This window comes from Clarias gariepinus, chromosome 20 (genome assembly GCF_024256425.1).
Source record: "Clarias gariepinus isolate MV-2021 ecotype Netherlands chromosome 20, CGAR_prim_01v2, whole genome shotgun sequence".
Lineage (NCBI taxonomy): Eukaryota > Metazoa > Chordata > Actinopteri > Siluriformes > Clariidae > Clarias > Clarias gariepinus.
The window spans coordinates 24971561-24998056 of NC_071119.1; the positions used below are offsets into that span (position 1 = coordinate 24971561).

Below are 26496 nucleotides of genomic sequence, written 5' to 3' on the forward strand. Positions count from 1 at the left end.
CGTGTTGTGGAGCATTATGGACATGGTCGTGATGCTCGAGACCACATCTACCAACGTTAATTCTTATAATCTGAGTATGTCAGCTTTGTAGCATCTTTCTGTAGTGTGGGTCGTCCTGAGAATGACACTGCAGCCGCGGCGATCTTAATTACAATCTGACATCTTATTATAGAGGGTGAACTTTGCATTCCGTCTCTCTCTCTCTCTCTTGAGTTGATACTGCAGATGGCCTGTCTTCACACTCACAGTGTCGCCGCAACACTAAGCTGTAATTGTGCTTCATGTTGTCTAATTGAATTGACAAGAAGCAGGAAATGATATCATTTAACACATTGATCTGAGAGGATGATGAATCTCAGTCTCTCTCTCTTTCTGTCTGCCTCTCTCTTTTCATGTCTGCGCTGTTCTCTCTCTTTCTCTCTCGTGTAAAAATGGGCGGAGTGGATATCCGACATAAATATGTTAATTTATATTATATTTGTTTTATTAGATGTAGAAAGAAAAAATGGTGTCACTATTGTATCCCTTTAATCAAAGTGCAATGTTTTTAGCTTTGTAGATAAAAGGCACCGGATGTGTCATGCATTCCCATCGTCATAGAGACATTTATTCCTATAAAGAGTAATCTCAGTGCATGCACATCAACCAAAACAACTTTAAACAAGTACTTTTTTTTTTCCTCATTTGTTTTTAGCTCCAACTCCGTCATGCACAACATGCAAACTCCATTTTAAGCGAGGCTGTAATGAAACGGTGTGTTCCTGCCGAAAGCAGGCTTTTAGTCTGTCAGCTAAAATTGAAATGATCATTATGTTGGATCTGCATGTAGCCTGCGCTTATGTGTTATGGTTGTAATGGGGGAGTTTGAGCTCTTTGAGCGTGCAGCTGGAGAGGTGAAGGGGGAAGGTTCTGTCTCAGAGCATCTACCTGCTTAAAGGTTGGAGGCAGGAGAATTAGCGCAAAGCAGCGGATGCTCTCGGATTCGTCCTAGTCTGTGTTTATTTCGATGCCAATGATTAAAAATAATGACATCATCGTTATGATTCATGAGAACACTGTTGTTATGTTCAACATGTTTGTTTGTCTGAAGGAGAATCCAAGGTGACATAAAAAACTATTTGAACTAATAACCATAATAAAAAGGGTTTTATCTCATTTTTGGGAAAGAAAACAAACCAGTGTCTGGCATTTTGGTTTTATTTATTCATTTGTTTATTTATTTATTTAGTTTAATATTTATTATTAACTATTTTTTATTAGTTATAAATAAATACATGAATTAATACAGAACTATTATTATTGGTTTTATTTATTTTATATTATAATAAATTTTTTTATTATAATTGCTTTAGTTAATTAATTTACTTACTTATCTTCTATACCGCTTTATCCTGTATTCAGAGTCTTGGGGACTTAGGACACGAGGCGGGGTACATCCTGGACAGGGTGCCAATCCATTGCAAGGCACACATACATACACACACTCACACTCACACACCCATTCACACACTACGGGCAATTAGGGAACGCCAATTAGCCTAACCTGCGTATGTTTGGACTGTGGGAGGAAACTGAAGTACCCGGAGGAAACAAGTAGCACGGGGAGAACATAGAAACTCCATGCACACAGAGACGGGAATCAAGTCTGGCCGGGAATCGAACCCGGACCCTGGAGGTGCAAGGTGACAGTGCTAACAACTACACCCTAATTTATTTAATGTTAATGAATTAATTTATTTATTTATTGGAAAAAGGTTCTCAATCCTTCTCATGGCTTCCTTGAGGAATAATTTCATAACTGTAGGTTGTTATCTTTTAAATTTGCTAGACTTCAAAGTCTGTTTTATCAATTCATAGGATTCTCTTGTCATGGAGGCTCTTGTTTGTTTGTTTGTTTGTTTGTTTGTTAGGTTCGTCGCCATTAAGTACACTCTTTTTTCCTATTTAATGGATTTACAGAACATTTATAAGAAACAGCATCTAAAATTCTTTATCCTTTTATATGAATATAATATCAAATAATATCCAATAATCCAATAATGACAAAAGTCAAGGTTTGTCTGTCTGGAACCGAGAAAACTAGAATGGAAGAAACTGTGAATCACTTCATCATTGCTTAGTCAGAGATCCAATTATGAAACACTTACAATGATTTTATTAATTTGGTTCAGCTCATCGCAGTAAGAAGGTCTTTTCCTCTGACTTCACTCTGGTACTGCAGGCCTCACAGCAGCTGCTGTATATACTGTATATTATATATATATATATATATAGGTTTACTCTGCAGAGTGAGAGGTGAAGTGCTTATGAATATCCTGCCTTCGAGTTGATAAAGGAACAGGACGACAACACATCACCAGGTAAACTTCACCAAACTGGAAATGCTAGTCATTTTGTTGTCAAGCGCTGTTTTCTGGTTTCTATTATGAAAGCCAGGTGCTGCACAAAATCAACACTATAGCCTGTTATTATGCTGCTTACATGATTTACAAAAGAAAGGATCTAATGGTGTGTGTTTTGGCAAACGTGATGAGCTGTAGATCAGATCCAGGTCCAAAAACTCCAAAAGCATGAATACTAGTTTGGAAATTATACAGGTGACCTTGGATGGATGGATGGATGGATGGATGGATGGATGGATGGATGGATAGATAGATAGATAGATAGATACTTACGGTACACTTTGGAATATATAATATTTAGATTTTGGACCTTGTTTCTGTACAAGACAAATATTAAATATATGTGTTTGTTTTGTTTACTTACTTTTTTCCTTTTATTTATCTTGCATTTGTTTTGTTTTTTTATCTAAAGTCGCTGGATTTATTTGTTTTTGTTTACTTGCCTACTTTTATTACTTTCATTTTTTTTCTATCCTTTAATTTGCCATTTTAATCCAGTTAATTTCTTTCTTGCTTTCTTTCTTTATGTAGTTAATTAGTTAGTTTTTGTTTGTTGTTGTTTGACATACTTTTTTCTTTCTTTTTTTTTCCTCATTCCTTGATTACTTTCACCAGCTCCAGTCATTTGTTTGTTTGTTTGTTTGTTTGTTTGTTTATGCAAACTGTGATGAAATAAATATATCAAATTTATTAAACGTTAAGTTTATTTATTGTTCACCAATTTATTCATTCATTCATTATTTTATTCATTTGTTCGGTCATTCATGCCCTGGTGTGTTCAGTCCCGCACCCTGCAGTGTGTATTTCCTCGTCCGAGGTGACACACTCTTTTAATAGAGCACATGCACATCCTCTGCACATGATGTCCAGTGAAGGCTGTTCCTGCTGGGATTCGATGCGCGAGACATGTTACAGATGGCACACGGAGAGGAAACACAGATCCGATGTGCAGGGCGTTGGTGCAGACTTAATGTTGCTACACAATTTAAAGATCTTGTGTCTAGACGCCCTTGTTTAGCACAGTGCAGGGTGCAGTTGTAGAATGTTTTGTAGTGGTCTGTGATCAGGAGCCGTCTGGTCAGTCTGGTTACTGGGGCCATGTCTCACGTCCTCCTCCGTCTGCTGTTGTTTATTTTGATGTATAACAATAATGTTTAAAGCCTAAACAGCAGTAAACACGCTGGAAGTAAAATAAAACCTCCGGGCCTTTCAGCAAAGCAAAGGGGAAAAGCAGAGAAGGCAAGATAAAGGTCGCTTCGTATTGCAGCGAACAAAACACAGAGACTCCATCACACTTCCCTGACCAGAGAGGACGAGGAGACTCTGTGTCTTTACAATGATGCCTATTGACTGAGTTCATCCCATCAAACTGTGGGAAAATGACTCAATAATTTTGTTGTGTTTGTGTAATAGCAGCACAAAAGCAGGGCTTCGGCAGCTTAGGAAATACAGTCACTTTAACTTTCACTTCCATTTCTGCCTTAACATTTATTCTACTGCCACTCCAATCTCCACGTTGACTTCCCCTGCCACTTTCGCCTCCATAATCATTTTCCACTGCCAATTTTGCTTCCACATTAACTTTCACCTCCACTTTTGCTTTCGTATTCACTTCCACTGCTTCTTTTGCTTCCATATTCAATTCCACTGCCACTTTTGCCTCCACAATTACTTTCACTGCCACTTTTGCTTCCATACTCACTTCCACTGTCACTTTTGCTTCGATATTCACTTGCACTGCCACTTTGCCTTTATACTCACTTCCACTGCCACTTTTGCTTCGATATTTACTTGCACTGCCACTTTTGCCTACATATTCACTTCGACTGACACTTTGCTTTGATATTCACTTGCACTGCCGCTTTTTTCTTTATCTTCACTTGCACTGCCACTTTTGCTTCCATATTTACTTGCACTGCCACTTTTGCTTCGATATTCACTTGCACTGCCACTTTTGCCTACATATTCACTTCGACTGGCACTTTTGCTTTGATATTCACTTGCACTGCCGCTTTTTTCTTTATCTTCACTTGCACTGCCACTTTTGCTTCCATATTCACTTGCACTGCCACCTTTGCTTCCATATTCACTTCCACTGCTACTTTTGTTTCCATATTCACTTCCACTTTTGCCTTCATATTCACTTCCACTGCCACTTTTGCTTCAATATTTACTTGCACTGCCACTTATGCCTTCATATTCACTTCCACTGCCACTTTTGCTTCAATATTTACTTGCACTGCCACTTATGCCTTCATATTCACTTCCACTGCCACTTTTGCTTCCATACTCACTTCCACTGCCACTTTTGCTTCGGTATTCACTTGCACTGCCACTTTGCCTTCATATTCACTTCCACTGCCACTTTTGCTTCGATATCTACTTGCACTGCCACTTTTGCCTGCATATTCACTTCGACTGGCACTTTTGCTTTGATATTCACATGCACTGCCGCTTTTTTCTTTTTCTTCACTTGCACTGCCACTTTTGCTTCCATATTTACTTGCACTGTCACTTTTGCTTCGATATTCATTTGCACTGCCACTTTTGCCTTCATATTCACCTCCACTGCCACTTTTGCTTCGATATTTACTTGCACTGCAACTTTTGCCTTAATAATCACTTTCACTGCCACTTTTGCTTTGATATTTACTTGCACTGCCACTTTTTCCTTCATCTTCACTTCCACTGCCACTTTTGCCTTAACATTTACTTCCACTTTCTGTAAAATCTTATTAAAAGTTTTTTTTTTTTTTTGTACAGACAAACCTAATACTTTATCTACAATATAATACTTCAAATATAATAACTTATCTTTTTTTTTTTTATTATACATTGCAAAAACTTAAGACTGATGTATCCCATAGCGAAGAGAATGCACCCACGCGAAATGGCGTAATAACCCAAATGTTTTGTTTATCTCAGTCTAGTTTTTCCTTCTTCTTCTTCTTCTTCCCTTTTTTCTCTCAGTGTTGATCCACTGCCCTGCTCCATTCATCTGTTTTTCTAAATTGTACTTTTACTATCCCACTAAGCGTGTGAGAGCATGTGAGATTGCGTCCACTGAGGTATTAATATCAATACTCCTACTGTCATCATTTCATGCTAGGTGAATCTCAAGGGCAGTTGCTTAGCAACATGGTCATCCATTCAGTCTGTTGGCTGCTCTGTGGTTTTTCGCTACAGATTTTTGGCATCTAATGCACCCCAATACATCTGTAGAGACATTTCAGTCACTCGCTCCAGTCAGTTTTCATTTTATCTCTTTATTTTATTTATTGTTACTTTTTAGTGATGATGATGATGATGATGATCAAAGTCTCAAGTTTAATTTTTTATTTATTTTGAAACTGTTCTCTGTTGATTAAGATACCTCGCATCTCTCTCTCTCTCTTTCCCCTCATTGGATGCATTGTGAGAAATTAATGGCCACCTCTTATTTGTTCTTTATTGCACTGCTACAAAGTCCTATGGTGCTTTAAACGATGCCATCTACACTGGAGAGCAGACAAAAAAACAAAAAAAAAGCTGTCACGGTTTAATTTAATTCTCGCAGTGTTCTGCTACTTTATGAAGCTCATCTGAGAAGTGAAACGAGATTTGGGGTAATTAAAAGATCGACTATCAGTCAAATGGTCTCTAATGGAAATGGATTAAAAAGGAGACAGCACCGTTTATTGCTTAGGCGTTTTTCTTGGGGGGGGGGGGGGGTGACATGGTAAATCTTATTATAAATGTTCATTTTTTAACAAACATAAGACTGACATAGCATTTCAACTTGACTTTATAGTTCAGAACCTTACAAGATGGCCAACATCGGGCACAGTGGCAACACTTTAAAACTCATGATTAAACTAATGCCTTGGCGTTCATAAGGCTACATAGCACCTTCATACAACTTTAATGACACCTGACATAATGCTGCATTAATATTATTCCAACAGGGATCATATTTAAATAAAATGAGATGAATTCTTACAGATTGAAAGCCGTCTTTATTCTACATGTTGCTAAAGAATGTTGCAAAATATCTAAGAACGTCCCTACGGAGTGCTTAACTAATTTTCATGCTATTTATTTATAAGAGCATTGCTAGCAAACCATAAACACTTGGTGAAGGGTCTAGTGCCAAGTCTCAAATTGCTTCATCCATTTAGGCTAGAGAGCTGGCACTGCATTGGTTAGACAATATCACTTCGCTGTTGCCACGTGATCATGTGGGTGCACATGATGTTCCTAGCAAGTTGTAGCAAGAGCGTATAGATTCTTAGCAAAAGCTTTGGCAATTTTTGATTTTTTGAGCTAAATACTGTAGCAAATCGTGGGAATTTATCATAATATAGAATTCATTACCAAGATGCACAAACTAGCAAAAAACATCACAAATAAACACTATGATCCATTCATAAATAACTTGCACACTACTATGGTGGGCTATGCTTTTTTTTTTGTTTTGTTTCCAACTATGTATTGAATGCATTGAGTGATTTCTCTTGAAACGTTGTGAGTCGCCCCGAACCCTGTCAACCTTAATGACAATCTCAGTCCCAAAATCAGATGTCCAACCAAAATGTTTGAAAAGCCCCTCAGGCAGTCCTCCTAGGCAAATTCTACCATGATGCAACTTTTTTACTTGACTGTTACCGACGTCTGTTTACATTTAACCTGATGGAAATAACTGCCGGGATAAGCCTTAATAAATGTTTACAGCCCACGCTCATTTATTAATGAAATTAATGATTAAAATTAAATGAAAATTGAAGATTAAATGAAACTAATGTTTTACCTTGAAAGGCTGCACAGCGCCTAAAGATACTATTTAAAAACGGCTTGTACCAGCCTTAGCAGCAACCTCATTTCCCCTCTCGTCTGTTTCAACCACTCTGTGTTCTGCATTTCTCTGAAACGACTTTGGTACAGAGACTGGACTAAAAATAAATGCGAGCCAAAAACATCCTCCAGGAAGCATTCCTCAAGACGACATTGAAAACACAAGAAAGTCTGGATCTCTGGAAGCGAAATATGAAAAAACAAAAATGAGGGGGATCAAAACTTTATGCCAGTTCTGTACTGTATGTCAGTGTTTATGCAGGGATAACGTACAGTAGGTAAGATAAGATCAGGGTGATTTTAAGAGAACAGACCTGATCTAATTAATAAAGCCTGTTGTTATAACATTCTAACACATAGCATCCTTCTGCTATATAGACAGATCTGTGCTAACTAGATTACATAAGTATGATTTGCTATGACGGGCTTATGTACAGTAGGTGTCGCGTAACCCACGGAATGTGAAAGTGTTTTCATTCCTCAAAGTAGAACTCACTGTTATAACTTTTTTTTTTTTTTATGACAGTTTTGGAATTTGTTTTTCTTTTCTCAGTCTCTTATTTCTTGTTTACGATGAGTTCCTTAAAGTACAGACAGCACTCATGAATGAAAAACAGAAAGTGTTGGAAATTCTTTTGCAGCTCCAGCATTTTATATTTCTGTAGTCGTCCTTTTGAGTCTGTTTGTTTCATCCCACTTTGAGTGAAGCATTTGGCTGCCTCGGTCTAGCTGTCCATATTTAATGAGATGCCATGTTGCTCTGTGAGGGTGTGTGTGTGTGTGTGTGTGTGTGTGTGTGAGTTTGTGTCAATGCTGCCCCAGGCCGCAGCTTGGCTCTTGAAAGACACAGGCGTACAGAGACACTGAGAGAGACGGAGTCAGAGGCGATGAGGGTTCTGGCCTGTCGTCTGTGCGCAGGGTGTGTTCTAGTGCCTTAAACAAGAGGCAGCTGTGAGCTGTCAGACAGATCGAACCCTAAGGAATGGGGTTCTGGACGTCGGGCTCTCTTTAATTGTTCTCTAACAAGAACATGAACTGAGGCTGAATTGTTTATGTCTTCTCTGACAGACATGAAGCTACTTTTTTTTTTTTTTGCATTTATGACTTGCATTAAAAGCATTTTTATCCATGCCTTCAAGAAAGCCGCTGGTGTGTGTGTGTGTGTGTGTGTGTTTAATTGGATTAGTATCCCTTCATTTTTTTTATAGCAACCCTTCTGATTATTAAGCTAATTTTTCCATCCTGTCTCTCTTTGCAGACGGGAAGGAAAGAGAGAGGTGACCCACTGAACTCTGCAATTGACAAGATGACTAAGAAGACCCGGGACCTGCGGAGACAGGTGACCTTTATTACTCCCTCGCTACAATAGCCCATTACCCATACACGTCCTCTCCCAATCACTCCATCACTCTGTCCATTCCACCACTTCATTACTCCATACTGAAATCACCTCTCCATAATATGACCTCACCACTGCATCACTACATGACTTCATAACCTATACACATCCTCACTCAGTCACTCAATCAGACTATCACACCATTGCTCTGTAAACCGGTATTTAAAAACTACACTATTACGTCACCCATTACATCATCATCACATCACTTCCACACCATCACATTATCACCTTGTCACTCTACCGTACCACCCAATCACTACCTCTTCCCATCATCTCATCACTCCACCACCCTACAACTCCATCTCCCCGTCACATCACCTTATTACTCCACCACCCTACCTCTCCATTACTCCATCACCCCATCACATCATCTCCCCATCACCTCATCACTCCAACAGCCTACCACTTCATCTCGCCATCATATCACCTTATTACTCCACCACCCTACTACTCCATAACCCCATCACCCCATCACATCATCACCCCATTACATCATCACTCCACCACCCTACAACTCTATCTCCCCATCACATCACCTTTTTACTCCACTACCCTACCACTCCATTACTCCATCACATCATCTCCCCATCACCTCATCACTCCAACAACCTACCACTTCATCTCCCCATCATATCACCTTATTACTCCACCACCCTACTACTCCATACCCCATCACCCCATTACATTATTACTCCACCACCCTACCACTCTAGCTCCCCATCACATCACCTTTTTACTCCACCACCCTACCACTCCATCACCCCTTCACATCATCTCCCCATCACCTCATCACTCCAACGGCCTACCACTTCATCTCCCCATCATATCACCTTATGACCACACCACTCTACTACTCCATAACCCCATCACATAATCACCCTATCACTCCACCCCCCTACCGCTCCATTATATCATCACCTTCTCACTCCACCACACTATCACTCCATCTCCCCATTACATCATCAGCTCATCATTCTACCCTCTACTCCTCCATCACTCCATCACTCCGCCACACTGCCATTCCATTACCCATTCATATCGCAGAATCCTAGCCACTAGGCCACCATTACATAATTTTTACTACATCACCTTATTGCTTCTTCACTATACTACTCCATCACCTCATGACATCAGCTTATAACTTCATCACCCCATCACATCATCATACCTCCACTCCACCACCCCACAGCTTCCGACAATATATCACCCCATCACACTACCACTCCATCACTATATTTCTCCATCTCCCTCTCACATTATCACCTCCTCACCACACCAGTCCATCACTATATTACTACATCATTGCATTGCTCCATCACTTTATCACCACAATATCACTATATCACCTCATTACCCATGGCATTATCACCTCATAACTCAATCACCCCATCTCTCCATCATTACATTACACCATCATCCCATCACATCATCACTCTATCAGAGCTTCAAAAAATCACCACCAGATTGCTACATCAGATTGTTACATCAAGACCTTACTCCCTCACATCACATTGCACTGCAAATTATCAATCAATTATAATGTCAGATTATTACCTTATCAATGCGTTACTCTATCAGGACATCACACCATTATTAAGGCCCTGACATACTTGAATTGTAGAGCTATACTAAATTATATGAAAACTGTAAATAATAATAATAATAATAATAATAATAACAACACTTTGGCAGAATTAGGCCAATTAGTTTCCAGTGTAAAGAACATGACCCAATTTAAAAATGTATTACTTACGCTGTTATCAGACTTTTAGAGAAGCGAAATGCTCAAGTCTTTTATTTTAGCACTGTTCTGGAGTCTGCGTCATCTAACTGACTCATATCGTCTGAGTGTCCTCTACATAAGTAGAAATTAAAATATTATATCCAGATTTTTGTAAAGCTGCTTTGGTATAACATCCATTGTTAAAAGCACCAGGCAAATAAAATCATTTTTTCTGCCTCAAACAATCATAGGAAGTGGTGTACTGTATAAAAGCTTTTTCCTGTCAGACAGGGAAATTCTGTGTGTTCTTCTCATCTGAAAAGCTAAGGAGACAGGTCGAGTACTGCTTTATGTTCTGCATGCTGAAATAGATTTCATTTTCAGATCTTGGACAAGATTTGTCCATGCTTTCAGTAGATAGATGTCCTAAAATCATTTATAGCAAGTGATAATAATTATGAACCGAGACTTATCACATCAGTTGCTGAACTCGCAATCATACATCACAGCTTTCCTTGAACTCCTTCTTCTACATCATTACCCACGATGTCCCAACCTAAAAAAGAAACAGTAAACAACCAAAATTCACTCATAAAACAAGGGAAGTCTTCACGTCCACCTAGGCGAAAACTTTTAATAATTTTAACCAATTTATCTTCTTATCTAGCACTGGACTGCACATGGGGGAGGTTTTTACAGAAGTTTGGGTTACAGTGTTAAGATTTCTTCATCCATCCATCCATCCATCCATCCATCCATCCATTTAGAAACCTCAGTAGTCCAACTAGGTACCGTTATTATATTACCATTGTATAACTCTGGTGGGACTTCCGGGACATTCACACACTACAGGCAATTTGGGAAGGGCAGGTAGCCTAATCTGCATGTCTTTTTTCGACTGTGTGAGGAAACCGGAGCACCCAAAGGAAACCCACCAAGCACAAGGAGAACATGCAAACTCCATGCACACAGACCCCAGGGTGGGAATTGATACCAGACCCTGAATGTGCAAGGTGACAGTGCTAACTACTAAGCTACCATGCCACCGTTAAGATTTTTTACAGTCCATTAAAAGGAATTTTAAGGAAAGGGTTTGATCATCCCAGTTTAATGAGCTTTGCTTTCATTCCTCACACAACACAACATTCCATCTGCATTGGCTTTACAAATATCTGAGAGTGACGAAAAGCCAGGATTAAGAATCGTGTCTTAGTGTACATGCATGGAATGCTAAATCTCAGCATATGTCCAGCATAGTCTGCAATGCAGCTTCGTTTGATGCATTTAATGCAGCTGTCATGCTCTTTATTTACTGTGGTTTATGCAGCTTTGGGGTATTAATGGGAATGTCTCCATGGTTTTTCTGCTTGCTGATCATTATTGTTTTTTGTTTTGTTTTTGTAAATGGATTATGTCTAGCTGATATTTCTACATGGTTGGGCACAGAGACAGAAAAGACATGGACATTTAAAGTGAATCAGTAAATTACAGTATGTTTCTGTATAGTAAATACAAAATGGCTTACACAGTGTAAAATATTTATTATTTATGGAATGTGTTATGCTAAACAGTGGTGTTGTTTAAATTAATTTAAAAAAAAAGGAAAAAAAAGGTTTTGCTTAAATAAAACAAGACCCCAGAAAGTGCACGTACCAAATTTGCAAAGAAAAATTGTTCATTTTCTGTTCCAACTAAACCTGCAATAACTTAACAGCATCTCCTTATTCCCTACTTTTAAGATGTTGCTAATTAACAAATAATTATGTGAAAAATCTTCTTTGCTAAAGATGTCAGAAATCCTACAGTTGTTACATAAACATCTTCTGCTTTAAGTAAGCTTCTAATTATGCACATTCGTTAAATCAGTTTATGTGGAATGTCCACCATACAGTCCTTATGAATGTACTTTTACTGTGGAAATAATTAATGCACAAATTAAAACAAGGGTGTTAATATAAACCTGCACTACTGTCAGACATACCGTTATTAATAATTAATCAATAATCAATAATCACTCCTGATCAGAGCATCCTGGGATGAAACCTTGTATATTGACCATTTGCACCTGTATTTGTAGTACACATGCATAAATATCCATCCTTCTTCCTGACCAAGACCATCTGAATGGCATGTATGATCATTAGTTGGTGTCTTAACTAAACAAACAGGCTAATTGTTAAGTTTACATGCACATTACATATCCAACATCAGTGTCTGATCTCACAAATGCACTTCTGGAAGAATGGTCAAAAATGCCCGTAAACACACTCCCAAACCTGGTGGAAAGCCTTCCCACAAGAGTTAAAGCTGTTATAGCTGCAAAGAGTGGGCCAACATCATATTAAACTTTACGGATTAAGAATTACTCAAGTTTATATGCATGTGAAGGCAGACGAGCGAATACTTTCGGCAATATAGTATAAAATATGGATATAAATATATCAGACGAAGACAGGGTCTATGGGTTGTGTTTTACATGTAAATGTTTAATACTTTCTGAGCATAACCATGTGGATGAACCAGTGTTATGGCTTGCACATAAATGTCCAGGCTTCTCCTGATGGAGAAAATATGAGCCCTGGGATCTGTCCCCCGCCTGGAGTTCCACACAGCTCTAAGTCAAATGAATGAAGGCATCGCCATCTCATCAAATCAGCCTCAGTGGCGGAACAGCAAACTCTCCGTGGCAGCAAGCTTTGAGTTATTGCTGTCTACCTGGCAAGAGGATCTACAGCCAGAGCCTTAGCAAATCAAGTGTCCGCTTCCCTTAAAGAGTGGAGGGACAATTGCAGCAATAGCTGTGGCGAAACGCTAGGGCCGGGGATTTCTGTTTAGCCGAGGCTTTGTTTTTTTTTTTTGCGTTTTATTGCATCGCCTGTTTGGTTTGGTTTATTTATGGGGCTTTCTTTGAATCATCTGGCAGAGTTGTTGAGCAAAGGAAGCAGAGTGCAGTTTATGCTAGCTGTCGTGTTCATTTGCATAATTGCACGAGCAAGTCGTCTTGGTTTGATGGTATATTGCTTCTCCGTTGAGGGAGGATAGATCTTGACTCATGTAGTGTTAGTGCAGATCAGGACAAAGGCGTTGAGTCCCACCTGAAATTCTTGGCTACCAAATCAATACCAATATAGTTTTAAGATATAGAAAAGATGACAAGGCAGTTGGTCATTTTTATGGCGGGAGTTTGTAAGCCATTTGTACAGTCGTTCTGTTCCTTCCTGAGCTAGCATCCTCAGGAGGTGAGGTAATTCTGCAGAAGGAAGTCCAGTCACGATTCCGAGACCAGCATTGCTCAGACCTTTGCTAGCAGGAGAGTTCTCCAGGCTGACTGTGAGCTCCAAACACGTCTGTAACGGAGAGAGAGAGACAGATGCAGAAAGAGAGAGAGATCAAAAGTCAAGATGCTCTGCAAGAAACTGACAGACAGAGCATGAGAGTACCAGATAGACAGAAAAGGAAAAAAAAAATTTTACGTCTGAGAACCCTTCAGCAAGACTGATAAGACTGATTGCATGATTTGATATAAAATTTGCCATGAAGGTGGCATTCCAGCAGGATGAATGGTACTAATTGAGGAAAGAGGGCTGACGAGGCTAGACCGGTAGTCTTAACTGCCTGCTCTCATGCAATTAGCAATCCCCAGATGCAAGCCCGTTTACACGCTGGAGCTATGCCATGTGTTCGAAAGCCGGTCACCCCATTTCTAATTAATGCCTCTGTCATCTTCCCTTTGCTGGCAGGGTATTGATTGATGGCTGACTACAGGACAGCCTTCTAGTGACATGCACTTTTCGTACCATATGTTTTTTTTTAAGCATTTATTCCTTATGTTTACTAACTATTTGATTATTTTTTTCTAGTGTGTGTAAAATCAATCCATATCTGTATGCTTCAGGAATATCCTCAGCTTTAACCAATATTTAATGAACTAAATATTGCAACCATTGCCAAGGTTAGATAAATAAAAAGCCGCAGATTATTATTATTATTATTATTATTATTATTATTATTATTATTATTATACCCCTTTGGGGTGGTCTCAGTAAACTACTACTCATCATACCACCATGTTGTGTTTTCTCCTTCTTTTGGCATACTCATACATGATCTCAAAGCCAACCTTGCAGTGATTTGCAGTCTGCAGACACCCCCGCTGCTCTGCATAGCGTTTGTGATTTGCATAACATTCTTATCTATAATTACAAAAATGGACTCAGGTATTTACCCAATTTAAGATAAACATCTGCTTCCTTACGCTCAGCTCTTTACTACTTGAGATTTGTCTAATTGAGGAGCTTTATCATGCGACTGTCACACACTGACCCCGAGGGCCAAGCGCTCCAGTAGAATCTTTATTCAGCTCTTTAAGGCTTGCAGGCTTGACAGTGCAGTCCTGAGGAAATGTGTCGAAGAGTGAGACTTATAGACACAGGCAGACATCTCTCCTCATATACAGTATAATGCCACTTTACTGGTAAGCAGGCGACAGTGTGCTCAGTGGCCAATATGTTCATGGAGTGTTCGGTAGTGTTGTGAGGATGAGCAATATGATCCCGCGAACCGATAACACCTGAGGCTGGCTGACCGTGATTTACCGAGTGGAGGAATCAGGAAAGCTGAGCTCCATCTGTGGCATCAGAGCTGATAATGGCCTGGTCTGGGTTTCCTTCTCAGACTACAGACAGTACCGTTACAGGTCTGCAAAACAGATTATTCATTAGGGGTTAGTTTTTCATCGTAGACTCTCATTGGTCTGAAGGAATGCTGATAATAAAGCAGCTATACAGTAAATCACAGGCTTATACTGTATCCAGGGATGTCTTCTAACACGGTGGTGTGAACGTGTATACTTAATGAAAAAAGTAAAACATGGAATTGTACAGTACATAAGGTGAAGAGATGATAATAATAATAATAATAATAATAATAATTATTATTATTATTATTATTATTAACTTATATATTTACAATTCCAAACATACTTAGCAAATAATTCAAGCACTAACAGAGCACTATAGCGCTATAGGATTATAAAGGAGCAGTTTACCACTTACCGCCGGGCCCTCGAGTGGCGCAGCGATAGTGAGCCCGCCCTATCATCCGGATATTAAAAGTTTGATTGGCTGAGCTCTCTCAGAGGAGAGGGATCCAAGGCACTCTAATGCTCTCACATTGAATGCGGCTCTATAGCCAATGACTGGTGTATGTGAGCTCACACAAGCAGGAGAAACAGATTGTCCTATGAGTATATTACACCGCTCCTAAGGGGGCGCAAGTGAGCAGTGCAAAAAGATGCAGTTGTGCAAAAAGTACGGAAAAATGCATTGTTCGGAGGAAACACGTGATTGGCAGTTGGAGGCTTGATGTGGGAGTGCAATAATGACAGGAGGGAATCGGCTAAAATCAGGAAAAATCCCAATAATAATAATAATAATAATAATAATAAATGCGAACATCATATCCTTTTGAATCAGTGTGAAGATAAACGAATTGCTACGCCAAACGAATTCTTACATCTATAGTAACTAAGGGTTTGTGGATGTGCCATAGCAACAGAAATTGATTAATGGCTGCACAGTACAATGTGTCCTGTTTTAGACAGATAATTAAGTTTAAAGTTTTGGAGGTAACTTTGCTTCATTCTCTATGATAGCTTGATGTTTTAATATTTTTGCAACTGTTTATACTGTCAGAAATCAAATAAAATAAATAAATCAGGACTGGATACAAAAACCTTATCTTATCTTAGCTTATTTTCTTTTAGCTGAGCTTAGATTGGTTTATCCAACACCTACCTCCCTGAACACGGCAGAGAGTTCTTTGTTAGAAATGAATAAAGTTGCATTTTTATGGACTGTTAAACCCAGAGTTAAAACAGAAGGAAAATAAAGGAAGAGGAAAAAAAAAACAGATAAAGAAAAGTTTAATTACACGTCCAGTATATATATTTTTTCTGTTCTTTCCTGTTTTAACCCAGACATGCCCTCGGTAGTGCGGAGTGTTCCAGTTTCCTGCACATCTGTTGTAAACTATAGATCAGTGAGGAGTAACATTGATGTAGACATGGACAAAGCTGTTCGTTCTGTCTTTTTTCCAAGGAAACTCAGAGACATTAAACCAGGAGGACATTATGCAATTTACAACCATTTACAGACATCACAGCAAGATCAAGAGCAGGGTGCTCCAGCCTATTTCTCCACACCTCGCTCTCCCGATTTCCCCGTCCTCTCTGCTCCTATTTCTCCGCCCCGGTCTCCTTCTGCATGCCGTTCCCTTTATCCACCGCGTCGTCCAGTTATTTCATTTAGATTTATGCTGCTTCCCCACGCACACGGAAACCCGTTTCTCCCCTGATTGCTCTTGACATTTTAATAAGATACATGGCACCGTCGACCCGCAGGCTCTCCCTCTCACAATTTACCTGCGTTCGCAAATGAAAGGGCTACAGAAAGGAAATGAAAGTCAGGCATTGTTTATTGGACTTTCTAATTCTCCTATAATTTCGTCTTTGTTGCTTTTTTGAATTGCGACAGGCCGCGGGGCTGGCGAGGACCGACGAGTCTGTTCATATTCCACTATATTTGCAGACAAGCGGCTGACATAATAGACACGAGCTCAGGCTGTAAGATTTGTTCAGAATAAAAAGATAAGCCGTGTAAAGTTCTCCGTGGGGATTCTTGCGACAGTTCCTGCGACATCTGTTTCTGTGCCAGAACCCGATCGTAATCCTTAGACATACAGTTTCCTATTAAAAAGCAAATTTGCCAGACAAAGTCTAATCTCGTCTTTGAAGATCAAGCTTCCTCATTTTGCTCTGTTGGCAGTCAGAGATGTTTATCTTTCAAGCTTAGTTAAGTATACACCCCCTTTAATTATTTCTTGGTATGCCTCCAAATTCACTTCGATTGATTTTTTTTTTGCTATTGAGGTTTGCTTTTGCTACAGGGCCATCTGGTTGGCAAATTTGGACAAACTTAAGCAAATGAGATGAGGGAACTAGAAGCATCATCAGACATAAAACTTTTTTTTTTCCTCCTTAAAATAACAAACAAATTAAAGGCAGGTGATGTAAGGACAAGCCAAATCTTTATTAAAATCCAGATTGCTGGTGAAAACCAAACCTATCTACGCTGTCATCTGTAGCCAGGGATGTAAAGGTGATGTTTGTTTCAGACAATATGTCGTTTTTAGCTGCGGAGATTGGGTCTAACGTGCGGAAAGAATATTTGAACCCAGTAAGGTGTGGTTGGTTTAAATCGGGCAAAAACTTTCCAACATGAAAGTGCCAGTATGTGCAGTTCCTCGAACGACCACTAGGAGCAGCGAATGTGCCATCGAACTTGTATTGTAAATGGTGCTTATTGTGCGTATGTTGTTTCACTCTTATTGAACAATGTGCAGATCTTATAAATGTTGTGATTAAGATAAACGAGTGTTGTCTTATAGAGATGACAAGCACAGCCCAGCGCGATCCTCATTCTTTTATGATTTTCTAATAAAAACCAAGCTTGTCCAGTACACTCCTGGGTACTCCCAGCTTTGATGTGGTGTATTATGAGGATATACTCCCTGGACTAAGCTTCATTAAAGACACAGACGAAGGCTGATAAAAAAAATTAAAAATCATTAAAAAAAAAAAATGAGCGCACTCAATGCTCATGAGAAATGTAAATGGAAAATCTTGAACCACCGGAGTGGAGATGTTTGAACATACATCCGTCAGTTAGCATGAAAGCCTGACCTCTTTCTGATCCGTTCGGCAAACACAACGCATCTCCAACTCGTTATGCATGACTCATTCTGCACTCTTTTCATCATGTCCTTTAGCACAAATTATTAGAAAGTGCTAAAAGGTTCACGAAAACGCTTCTATTTTCTGGATTACTGATGTCCCGAGAGACAGATCATTATGTATGGAGTGCGCGAATTTCATGCTCAGGTGACCAGGATACCAACAAACGCTGCATGTCAATCAAAATTCCCAGACTCCAGGTTGTGTATGCGTGAAGCACCTTTTTTTTTTCTTTTTCTTCCATGCTTACTGTATACAGCAGCTCAGTCTCACATGCTTTGCTAGCCAGGACGTGATGGATTTAGCTTTCTTGTGAGTGATAATTCATTAGCTCAACACAGAGCCTGGCGCTCTGGGCTTTCTAGCTGGTTGGTGAGCTGCACGTGTGCATGCTTGACTGGTTGGTAATTACTGTTGTTTAAGAGTGTTTACCCCTGTCATCTTTCTCTCCCAGCAGGAATTTCTAAAATAACTTTTTTTTTCCGGCTGTGATTATGACTGATGCTGACCACACAAACAGCACTAGCCCTTAGCAACGACAAGGATCTTATTACCGGTTGCATCATCTTTACTTTGCTAATACAATCACAACATTTTGAAGACCCCAAGAAGGTTTGAGTGCTACTGACAACTCAACTGGCTGGAAGTGTGTGTGTGTGTGTGTGTGTGTATGTGTCTGGTGTGTTAAGCCCTCGAGGGATAGCAGATCTTGCTGAGCGCTAATGGCAGGATGGTGTTATTTTATGCTAGCTCATGCCTCTTCTGTCTTTAGAGCTTCTCTCAATGTTCCCAAGACCCATTTTTTCAGTCTCCTACCAGTTGGAGCCAAAAGTGAATCCGTAAACAAATCGATCAGGTCCAGAGCTCTAGTGTTAATAATACATTTTAAAAAGTATATCTGTTTTCAGGAGCTGATAAAGCGGGTTTTTATTTATTTTTATTTTTTAGAGAGAACATCTGGTCTTAAGTCAATGGCAGGTTTATAAGTTAGACTATAAATGTTTTGTTAACTATGGATAATCCTTAATTAACCAACTTGGGTGTGTTTGTTAGATGGATGCTACGCATATTTTGTGATTATTTGAGACATTTTTGCGCAACTTAAGAAAGAAAAATGTAGGTCTTGCATTGTGCAATACCAGCATGACCAGTGGGGGCAGTATAGCACCATGAGACACTATTATTAGCTATGCATGTCGCTAGTGATGCAGACAGCTGTTCTCTAAGGACTTGTGACTGCAGTCGCTCGATAGTTTAGGACAGGAGTTTCCTACAGTACGGTGGCCCTGAAGTGTAAAACTAATTAACAAAACCCAAAACAAAATAACTAATATCTGACTGGCCGAGAAGTGCAATTAACAAAATTGCTAAATTAACAAATTAACAAATTCAACAACTTTGCAAAATTGCTGAATTAACAAATTCAAAAACAAATAACAAGACCCAAAACTATTTTATTTTTGTTTTGTTAATTTGTATTGCACTTCTCGGCCAGTCTGATACAAACCGGAAAAGGTAGATATAGTTGGCGAATTAAATGCTTACCGCTGATTGGAGGAGACATCTGTCACTCAAGATATACAGGAAGTACTGTAGTAGCGGTAGATTTGTGTGTGTATGAATGTGCAAACATTATTGTGGTTTCGAATATGGCGTTCTTACGGTGGCCCTGAAGTCAGTTTTGTTAATTTGTTTTGCACTTCACGGCCACCGTAGTTTAAAGTGAAGCAGAACACACAAGAAACAAAGATAAAGCAACAAGTTCCTACGTCCTGTATATCTTGAGTGACAGATGTCTCATCCAATCAGCGGTAAGCATTTCATTCGCCAACTATACCTACCTGTTCCGGTTTGTATCTGACTGGCCGAGAAGTGCGATACAAATTAACAAAAAAAAAAAAAATAGTTTTGGGTTTTGTTATTTGGTTTTGAATTTGTTATTTTGTTTTGTTAATTTGTTTTGCACTTTTACGGCCACCGTACTACAGTCTACCTGAGCCTCCAATAATGACCTGGACTCCATATGAACTTAAACACATCTTCTGTTATACTGAACTTCCAGCCGCCTAACACACAGTATGAGTGCAGATCAATCACCGCTCTACATTATCACCCAGATGAGGATGGGTTCCCTGTTGAGTCTGGTTCCTCTCAAGGTTTCTTCCTATTACCATCTCAGGGGTTTTTTCTTTGTCACCATTTCCCATGGCTTGCTCACCAGGGACGATCTTATCATTTCATACAAACTTTAATAATTCTTTTGATTGTGTAAAGCTGCTTTGCCACAATGTCAATTGGTAAAAGCGCAATACAAATAAAATTTAATTGAAATTGAATTAATTGATCTTATTGTAACAGTACCTGTTATTGTAATTGCACCTCCAAGTCCACCGCTAGCTAAACTAGTTAGTGTTGTGGTGAGATCTGCACATATCAAACATGTCACAATGTCTTGTTCTCCGTCTCTTTCAGCTGAGGAAGGCGGTGATGGACCACATCTCTGATTCCTTCCTGGAGACCAACGTTCCTCTGCTAGTCCTCATCGAAGCAGCCAAGAGCGGCAACGAGAAGGAGGTGAAGGAGTACGCCCAGGTCTTCCGCGAACACGCCAACAAACTGGTCGAGGTGAGTGCTGGGATTCATCCTGCTTACACACATAGGGATATGTACGGCAATTTATATATTATAGAATTTATATATAGAGTTCTTTCTCAGGTCTTTCTCATACAGAGGTCTGAGTAATGAATAGATCCTTTGGTAAATTCTGTGATCTGCATTGGCAGTGAAACTCAGCAGATGCACAAAGGCATGAACTTCACATAGGTGTTAAACACACACACACACACACACACACACACACACACACACAGTGGATTTATTTCTTTTCTGTACATGAGCCTTTTGTTGATTTCTTTTTGAGATCGGAGGCCTCCTGTAGCTCTGCTCCTATAACACTCTAATGGCTGCTGGTGTGTGTATAAATTATTCGCTGTGAGGTTTAGGCTTTCTCTTTCTCTCTCTCTCACACACACACACATTAATGAAGACTTCTCAGTGTGGAGATAGCACAAACACTGAGCTCGATTGTTGTCCAAAGCTCTGTGATTAAGGTTCACATCTGCAGATAATTAAAGTGGTGTTTACGCGTGATGTACCCATGCAGGAAGACGTCCTGTCTAGAGTGTAGTAGTCTAGTGTTTACCTGCAGTGTAGTGTGTACCTGCAGTATAGTGTGTACCTGTAGTGTAGTGTGTACCTGTAGTATAGTGTGTAGTATAGTGTGTACCTGTAGTATAGTGTGTAGTATAGTGTATATCTGTAGTATAGTGTGTACCTGTAGTATAGTGTGTACCTGTAGTTTAGTGTGTTCCTGTAGTATAGTGTGTACCTGTAGTGTATATCTGTAGTATAGTGTGTAGTATAGTGTATATCTGTAGTATAGTGTGTGGTATAGTGTATATCTGTAGTATAGTGTGTACCTGTAGTATAGTGTGTAGTATAGTGTATATCTGTAGTATAGTGTGTACCTGTAGTATAGTGTGTAGTATAGTGTATATCTGTAGTATAGTGTGTACCTGTAGTATAGTGTGTAGTATAGTGTATATCTGTAGTATAGTGTGTACCTGTAGTATAGTGTGTAGTATAGTGTATATCTGTAGTATAGTGTGTACCTGTAGTATAGTGTGTAGTATAGTGTATATCTGTAGTATAGTGTGTACCTGTAGTATAGTGTGTACCTGTAGTTTAGTGTGTTCCTGTAGTATAGTGTGTACCTGTAGTGTATATCTGTAGTATAGTGTGTAGTATAGTGTATATCTGTAGTATAGTGTGTGGTATAGTGTATATCTGTAGTATAGTGTGTACCTGTAGTATAGTGTGTAGTATAGTGTATATTTGTAGTATAGTGTGTACCTGTAGTATAGTGTGTAGTATAGTGTATATCTGTAGTATACACTATACTACATCTGTAGTGTATATCTGTGTACCTGTAGTGTATATCTGTAGTAGAGTGTGTACCTGTAGTATAGTGTGTACCTGTAGTTTAGTGTGTTCCTGTAGTATAGTGTGTACCTGTAGTGTATATCTGTAGTATAGTGTGTACCTGTAGTATAGTGTATATCTGTAGTATAGTGTGTACCTGTAGTATAGTGTGTACCTGTAGTTTAGTGTGTTCCTGTATTATAGTGTGTACCTGTAGTGTATATCTGTAGTATAGTGTGTAGTATAGTGTATATCTGTAGTATAGTGTGTGGTATAGTGTATATCTGTAGTATAGTGTGTACCTGTAGTATAGTGTGTAGTATAGTGTATATTTGTAGTATAGTGTGTACCTGTAGTGTGGTGTTTACCTGTAGTATAGTGTGTAGTATAGTGTATATCTGTAGTATACACTATACTACATCTGTAGTGTATATCTGTGTACCTGTAGTGTATATCTGTAGTAGAGTGTGTACCTGTAGTATAGTGTGTACCTGTAGTTTAGTGTGTTCCTGTAGTATAGTGTGTACCTGTAGTATAGTGTGTAGTACAGTGTGTACCTGTAGTATAGTGTGTACCTGTAGTTTAGTGTGTTCTTGTAGTATAGTGTGTACCTGTAGTATAGTGTGTACCTGTAGTATAGTGTGTAGTATAGTGTGTACCTGTAGTATAGTGTGTACCTGTAGTATAGTGTACATTTGTAGTATAGTGTGTAGCTGTAGTATAGTGTGTAGCTGTAGTATAGTGTGTACCTGTAGTATAGTGTATATCTGTAGTATAGTGTGCACCTGTAGTATAGTGTGTTCTTGTAGTATAGTGTGTACCTGTAGTGTATATCTGTAGTATAGTGTGTAGTATAGTGTATATCTGTAGTATAGTGTGTACCTGTAGTATAGTGTGTAGTATAGTGTGTACCTGTAGTATAGTGTGTCGTATAGTGTATATCTGTAGTATACACTATACTACATCTGTAGTGTATATCTGTGTACCTGTAGTGTATATCTGTAGTAGAGTGTGTACCTGTAGTATAGTGTGTACCTGTAGTTTAGTGTGTTCCTGTAGTTTAGTGTGTACCTGTAGTATAGTGTGTACCTGTAGTATAGTGTATATCTGTAGTATAGTGTGTACCTGTAGTGTATATCTGTAGTATAGTGTGTACCTGTAGTATAGTGTGTACCTGTAGTATAGTGTGTAGTATAGTGTATATCTGTAGTATAGTGTGTACCTGTAGTATAGTGTATATCTGTAGTATAGTGTGTACCTGTAGTATAGTGTATATCTTTAGTATAGTGTGTACCTGTAATATAGTGTGTAGTATAGTGTATAACTGTAGTCTAGTGTGTACCTGTAGTATAGTGTGTAGTATAGTGTGGTGTTTACCTGTAGTTGTTTTGCTGATTTGCCTTTCATTTGTCTGTGTTCTTTTGTGTGTGTGTGTGTGTGTGTGTGTGTGTGTGTGTGTGTGTGTGTGTGTGAGTGATCAGAATGAAGTGCAGTGAGAGTGAGTAGTCATGAGAGAGAGAGAGAGTGTCATGGTGTGTGAGGAGTGTACAGTATGTTAATACTATACAGTATGGATCCAGTGATCCTCGTTCGATTCAGCTTAACGTACTGAACAGTGTCGCACACACACACACACACACAAACACACACACACACACACACACACACACACACACACACACACACATGTACACAAGCAACTCTACACAACTCTGTCTGCAGTCTGGCTGATACACACGACTATATATATGTTCATATAATAAGTTAAAAAGGTCATGTTTGTTGGTAGGAAATACAACCGCATGGATTTTCTCACATGTTCAGATTGATGGAATGATTTTACAGGTCAGTGTGTGTGTGTGTGTGTTCATGTTCCATCACTGTTTGAGTCTGTCTTTGTTTTTACCCTTTTTTTTTTTTTTAGCAAAAATGGCTGAAAATATTATTGCACAATAAGCAAATAAACAATAAACAAATAAATTTTTATTTTTGTTTTTGTGCATTTCATCTTAATTTGTTTGCATTTTTTTTTTTTTTTCTTTTGGTTACTTTAACTCTTATTGGTAAAACTATACAGTTAAAACCATAATGTAAATAGATCAGTAAGTAAATACATAAATAAGTAGATAGATAAAGTGAGAGAGAGAGAGAGAGAGAGAGAGAGAGAGAATGAAAATAAATTAAGATTCATTTAAAGAACCTTGCACCTCCAGGGTCCGGGTTCGATTCCCATTTCTGTGTGCATGGAGTTTGCATGTTCTCCCCGTACTTGGTGGGTTTCCTCTGGGCATTTTGGTTTCCTCCCACAGTCCAAAGACCTGCAGATTAGACTAATTGATGTTCCTAATTAAATGAATCCCAGGTATCATTAATAATAGGAGGAAGCATTATCCTTTGGTTTATTTTTGTTTTGGATCATTATTTGTTTGTTTGTTTTTGTTTTTTTGGGTTTCTTTTGTTTAGCAGAAATGGTAAAAATAGTATTGGAAAGTCAGCCGATCAATCGGTCTATCAATGGTATCCATTACATCACAATTTGCTGTATCCGATAATAATAATAAGCAAGTAAGCAAATACATTAATTCATACACTAAATGGATAGATAGATAGATAGATAGATAGATAGATAGATAGATAGATAGATAGATAGATAGATAGATAGATAAGCAATTGATATTTTTGCCTTAAACTACTATTTGACTGTTTGTTCATTTTGGCCTTTCTCATGGTTTTATTATCAGAAACGGACAAAAATCTGCCAAAAGATGTAATTATTATCCGTTCAGCTACACAAACTTTATGCTTCGCAATAGTTCTTCATTAAATTCTAATCCGTAATAAAGCATCTCTTAGTTTTGCACGCTGTCAACACAAATCGATCGAAAAAGCGAAATCTCTCCAAGCAAATTTCTGTTTGATCTGCGTTTCCAGGCAGCGTGTGAGACATAATGAATCTAAAATCCCCCAACGCTCTTGTTATCTGTGGCTGTGGATAATGACGAGGGTTCTGACCTGTTGTCGGTCCCTGGAGTCCTCGCTCTGTTCCCCGCGCTCCTGCTCCAACCCTCCGTGTTTCACATTGCTCCTAATTGATGCTTTCCCGTTTCTTCTCTTTTTTTTCGTTTATTAACATCGTCTTACCTGGCAGTAATTGCACCGCCACAACCTTGACATGCTGTTAATTAATTAAAACTCTTGGCCTATGTCTGGAGTCGTCTAGGGATGAGGGCTTTTTTTTGGTTTTTTTCATGCTTATTATGAATTTTGTTCGCCGGATGGTGTGGAGGAGTGTGTGGATGACATGTCACTGGTTTAAAAGCAGGACTTGGTAGAGTTCAGAGACTGGCTGTTTCATCTCGTTACAGGCTACTTTCACATCACAAGCAGATTCTTTCGGTCAGATCGGATTTGCATGTCATGACGGTACACGTTCATAATTACTAGTGACTTTTATCTGACTCTATTGTGGGCGTGTCCATCTGGGTGCATACATTAATACGTCTTTGGTCGTACCATCAGGGTAAAAACGAGACATATTTACAGTACGCGGGCGCTCATTCATTCCAAACATGCTAGAAAAAAATATGCTTGGGGTTTTGCTCTGAAGGACGGCGAGCGGCTGTATTTGTTGAGATACAGAAAAGAAACAAAGCCAGATGCCTTACTTAAGTTGACTTAGCAGCAATTGCTAGCACTATGCTAAACACAGGGGCAAAAAGTCGCACGAGTTCCTGATCTTACTGTACATTCTCATTCAAGTCACATGATCATGTATCAGCTATATATATCCTGATCTTCGGGTCGCATCAGGCTGGAAATGTGAATCATGCACATGACACCGGAAGTGCTGTCCCTGTGTCCCCGTGTCCCCGTGTCCCCGTGTAAGTGGTTACTATGGTGAGTTTTGATTACCCAACCCCTTCTGACCAATCAGAACCCATAGTTCAGTGGTGTAAAGATTGTGCCACCCCCAAAGCTTAAACACATCATTTGTGGTTGCTTATTTAAGCTTTACGTCTCCCAGTGCATCTCTTGTTTTCATGTTTATATCTTAACGATCATTGAAATCATTGAATTCAGCTGTAGAGCATTATTTTTTATATATAGTTTAGAGCATTTATAGATCCTGTTTTGCCTTTTATGACCTTTGAGTATTGTTTTATATGTTTAAGTGCATTTTTATTATTATTTTACTGCCTCTTTAATAATGCACTGTGTTGATCTTTGCTTGCCTGTGCAGGGATTTTTCTTCTCAACAAATGAAAAGCGAGTCGTAGTGCAAATGCAATTAATAATGCAAAGTTGGATTTCTTATTAATGCAAATGGTGCTGTTTATGTCACCGGATAACAAACCAGCTCACAGCG

General features: G+C 39.0%; 1 protein-coding gene across 1 annotated transcript in view; it reads left to right on the forward strand.

The window, feature by feature from the left end:
- The window catches only part of ctnna2 (catenin (cadherin-associated protein), alpha 2), a 359773-nt gene that overhangs the window by 265670 nt on the left and 67607 nt on the right, over window positions 1-26496 (forward strand). The window contains exons 8-9 of the mRNA XM_053479933.1: window positions 8491-8571; window positions 20622-20774. Of these exons, the coding sequence (XP_053335908.1) occupies window positions 8491-8571; window positions 20622-20774 (234 nt within the window). The remainder of the gene's footprint in view (window positions 1-8490; window positions 8572-20621; window positions 20775-26496) is intronic.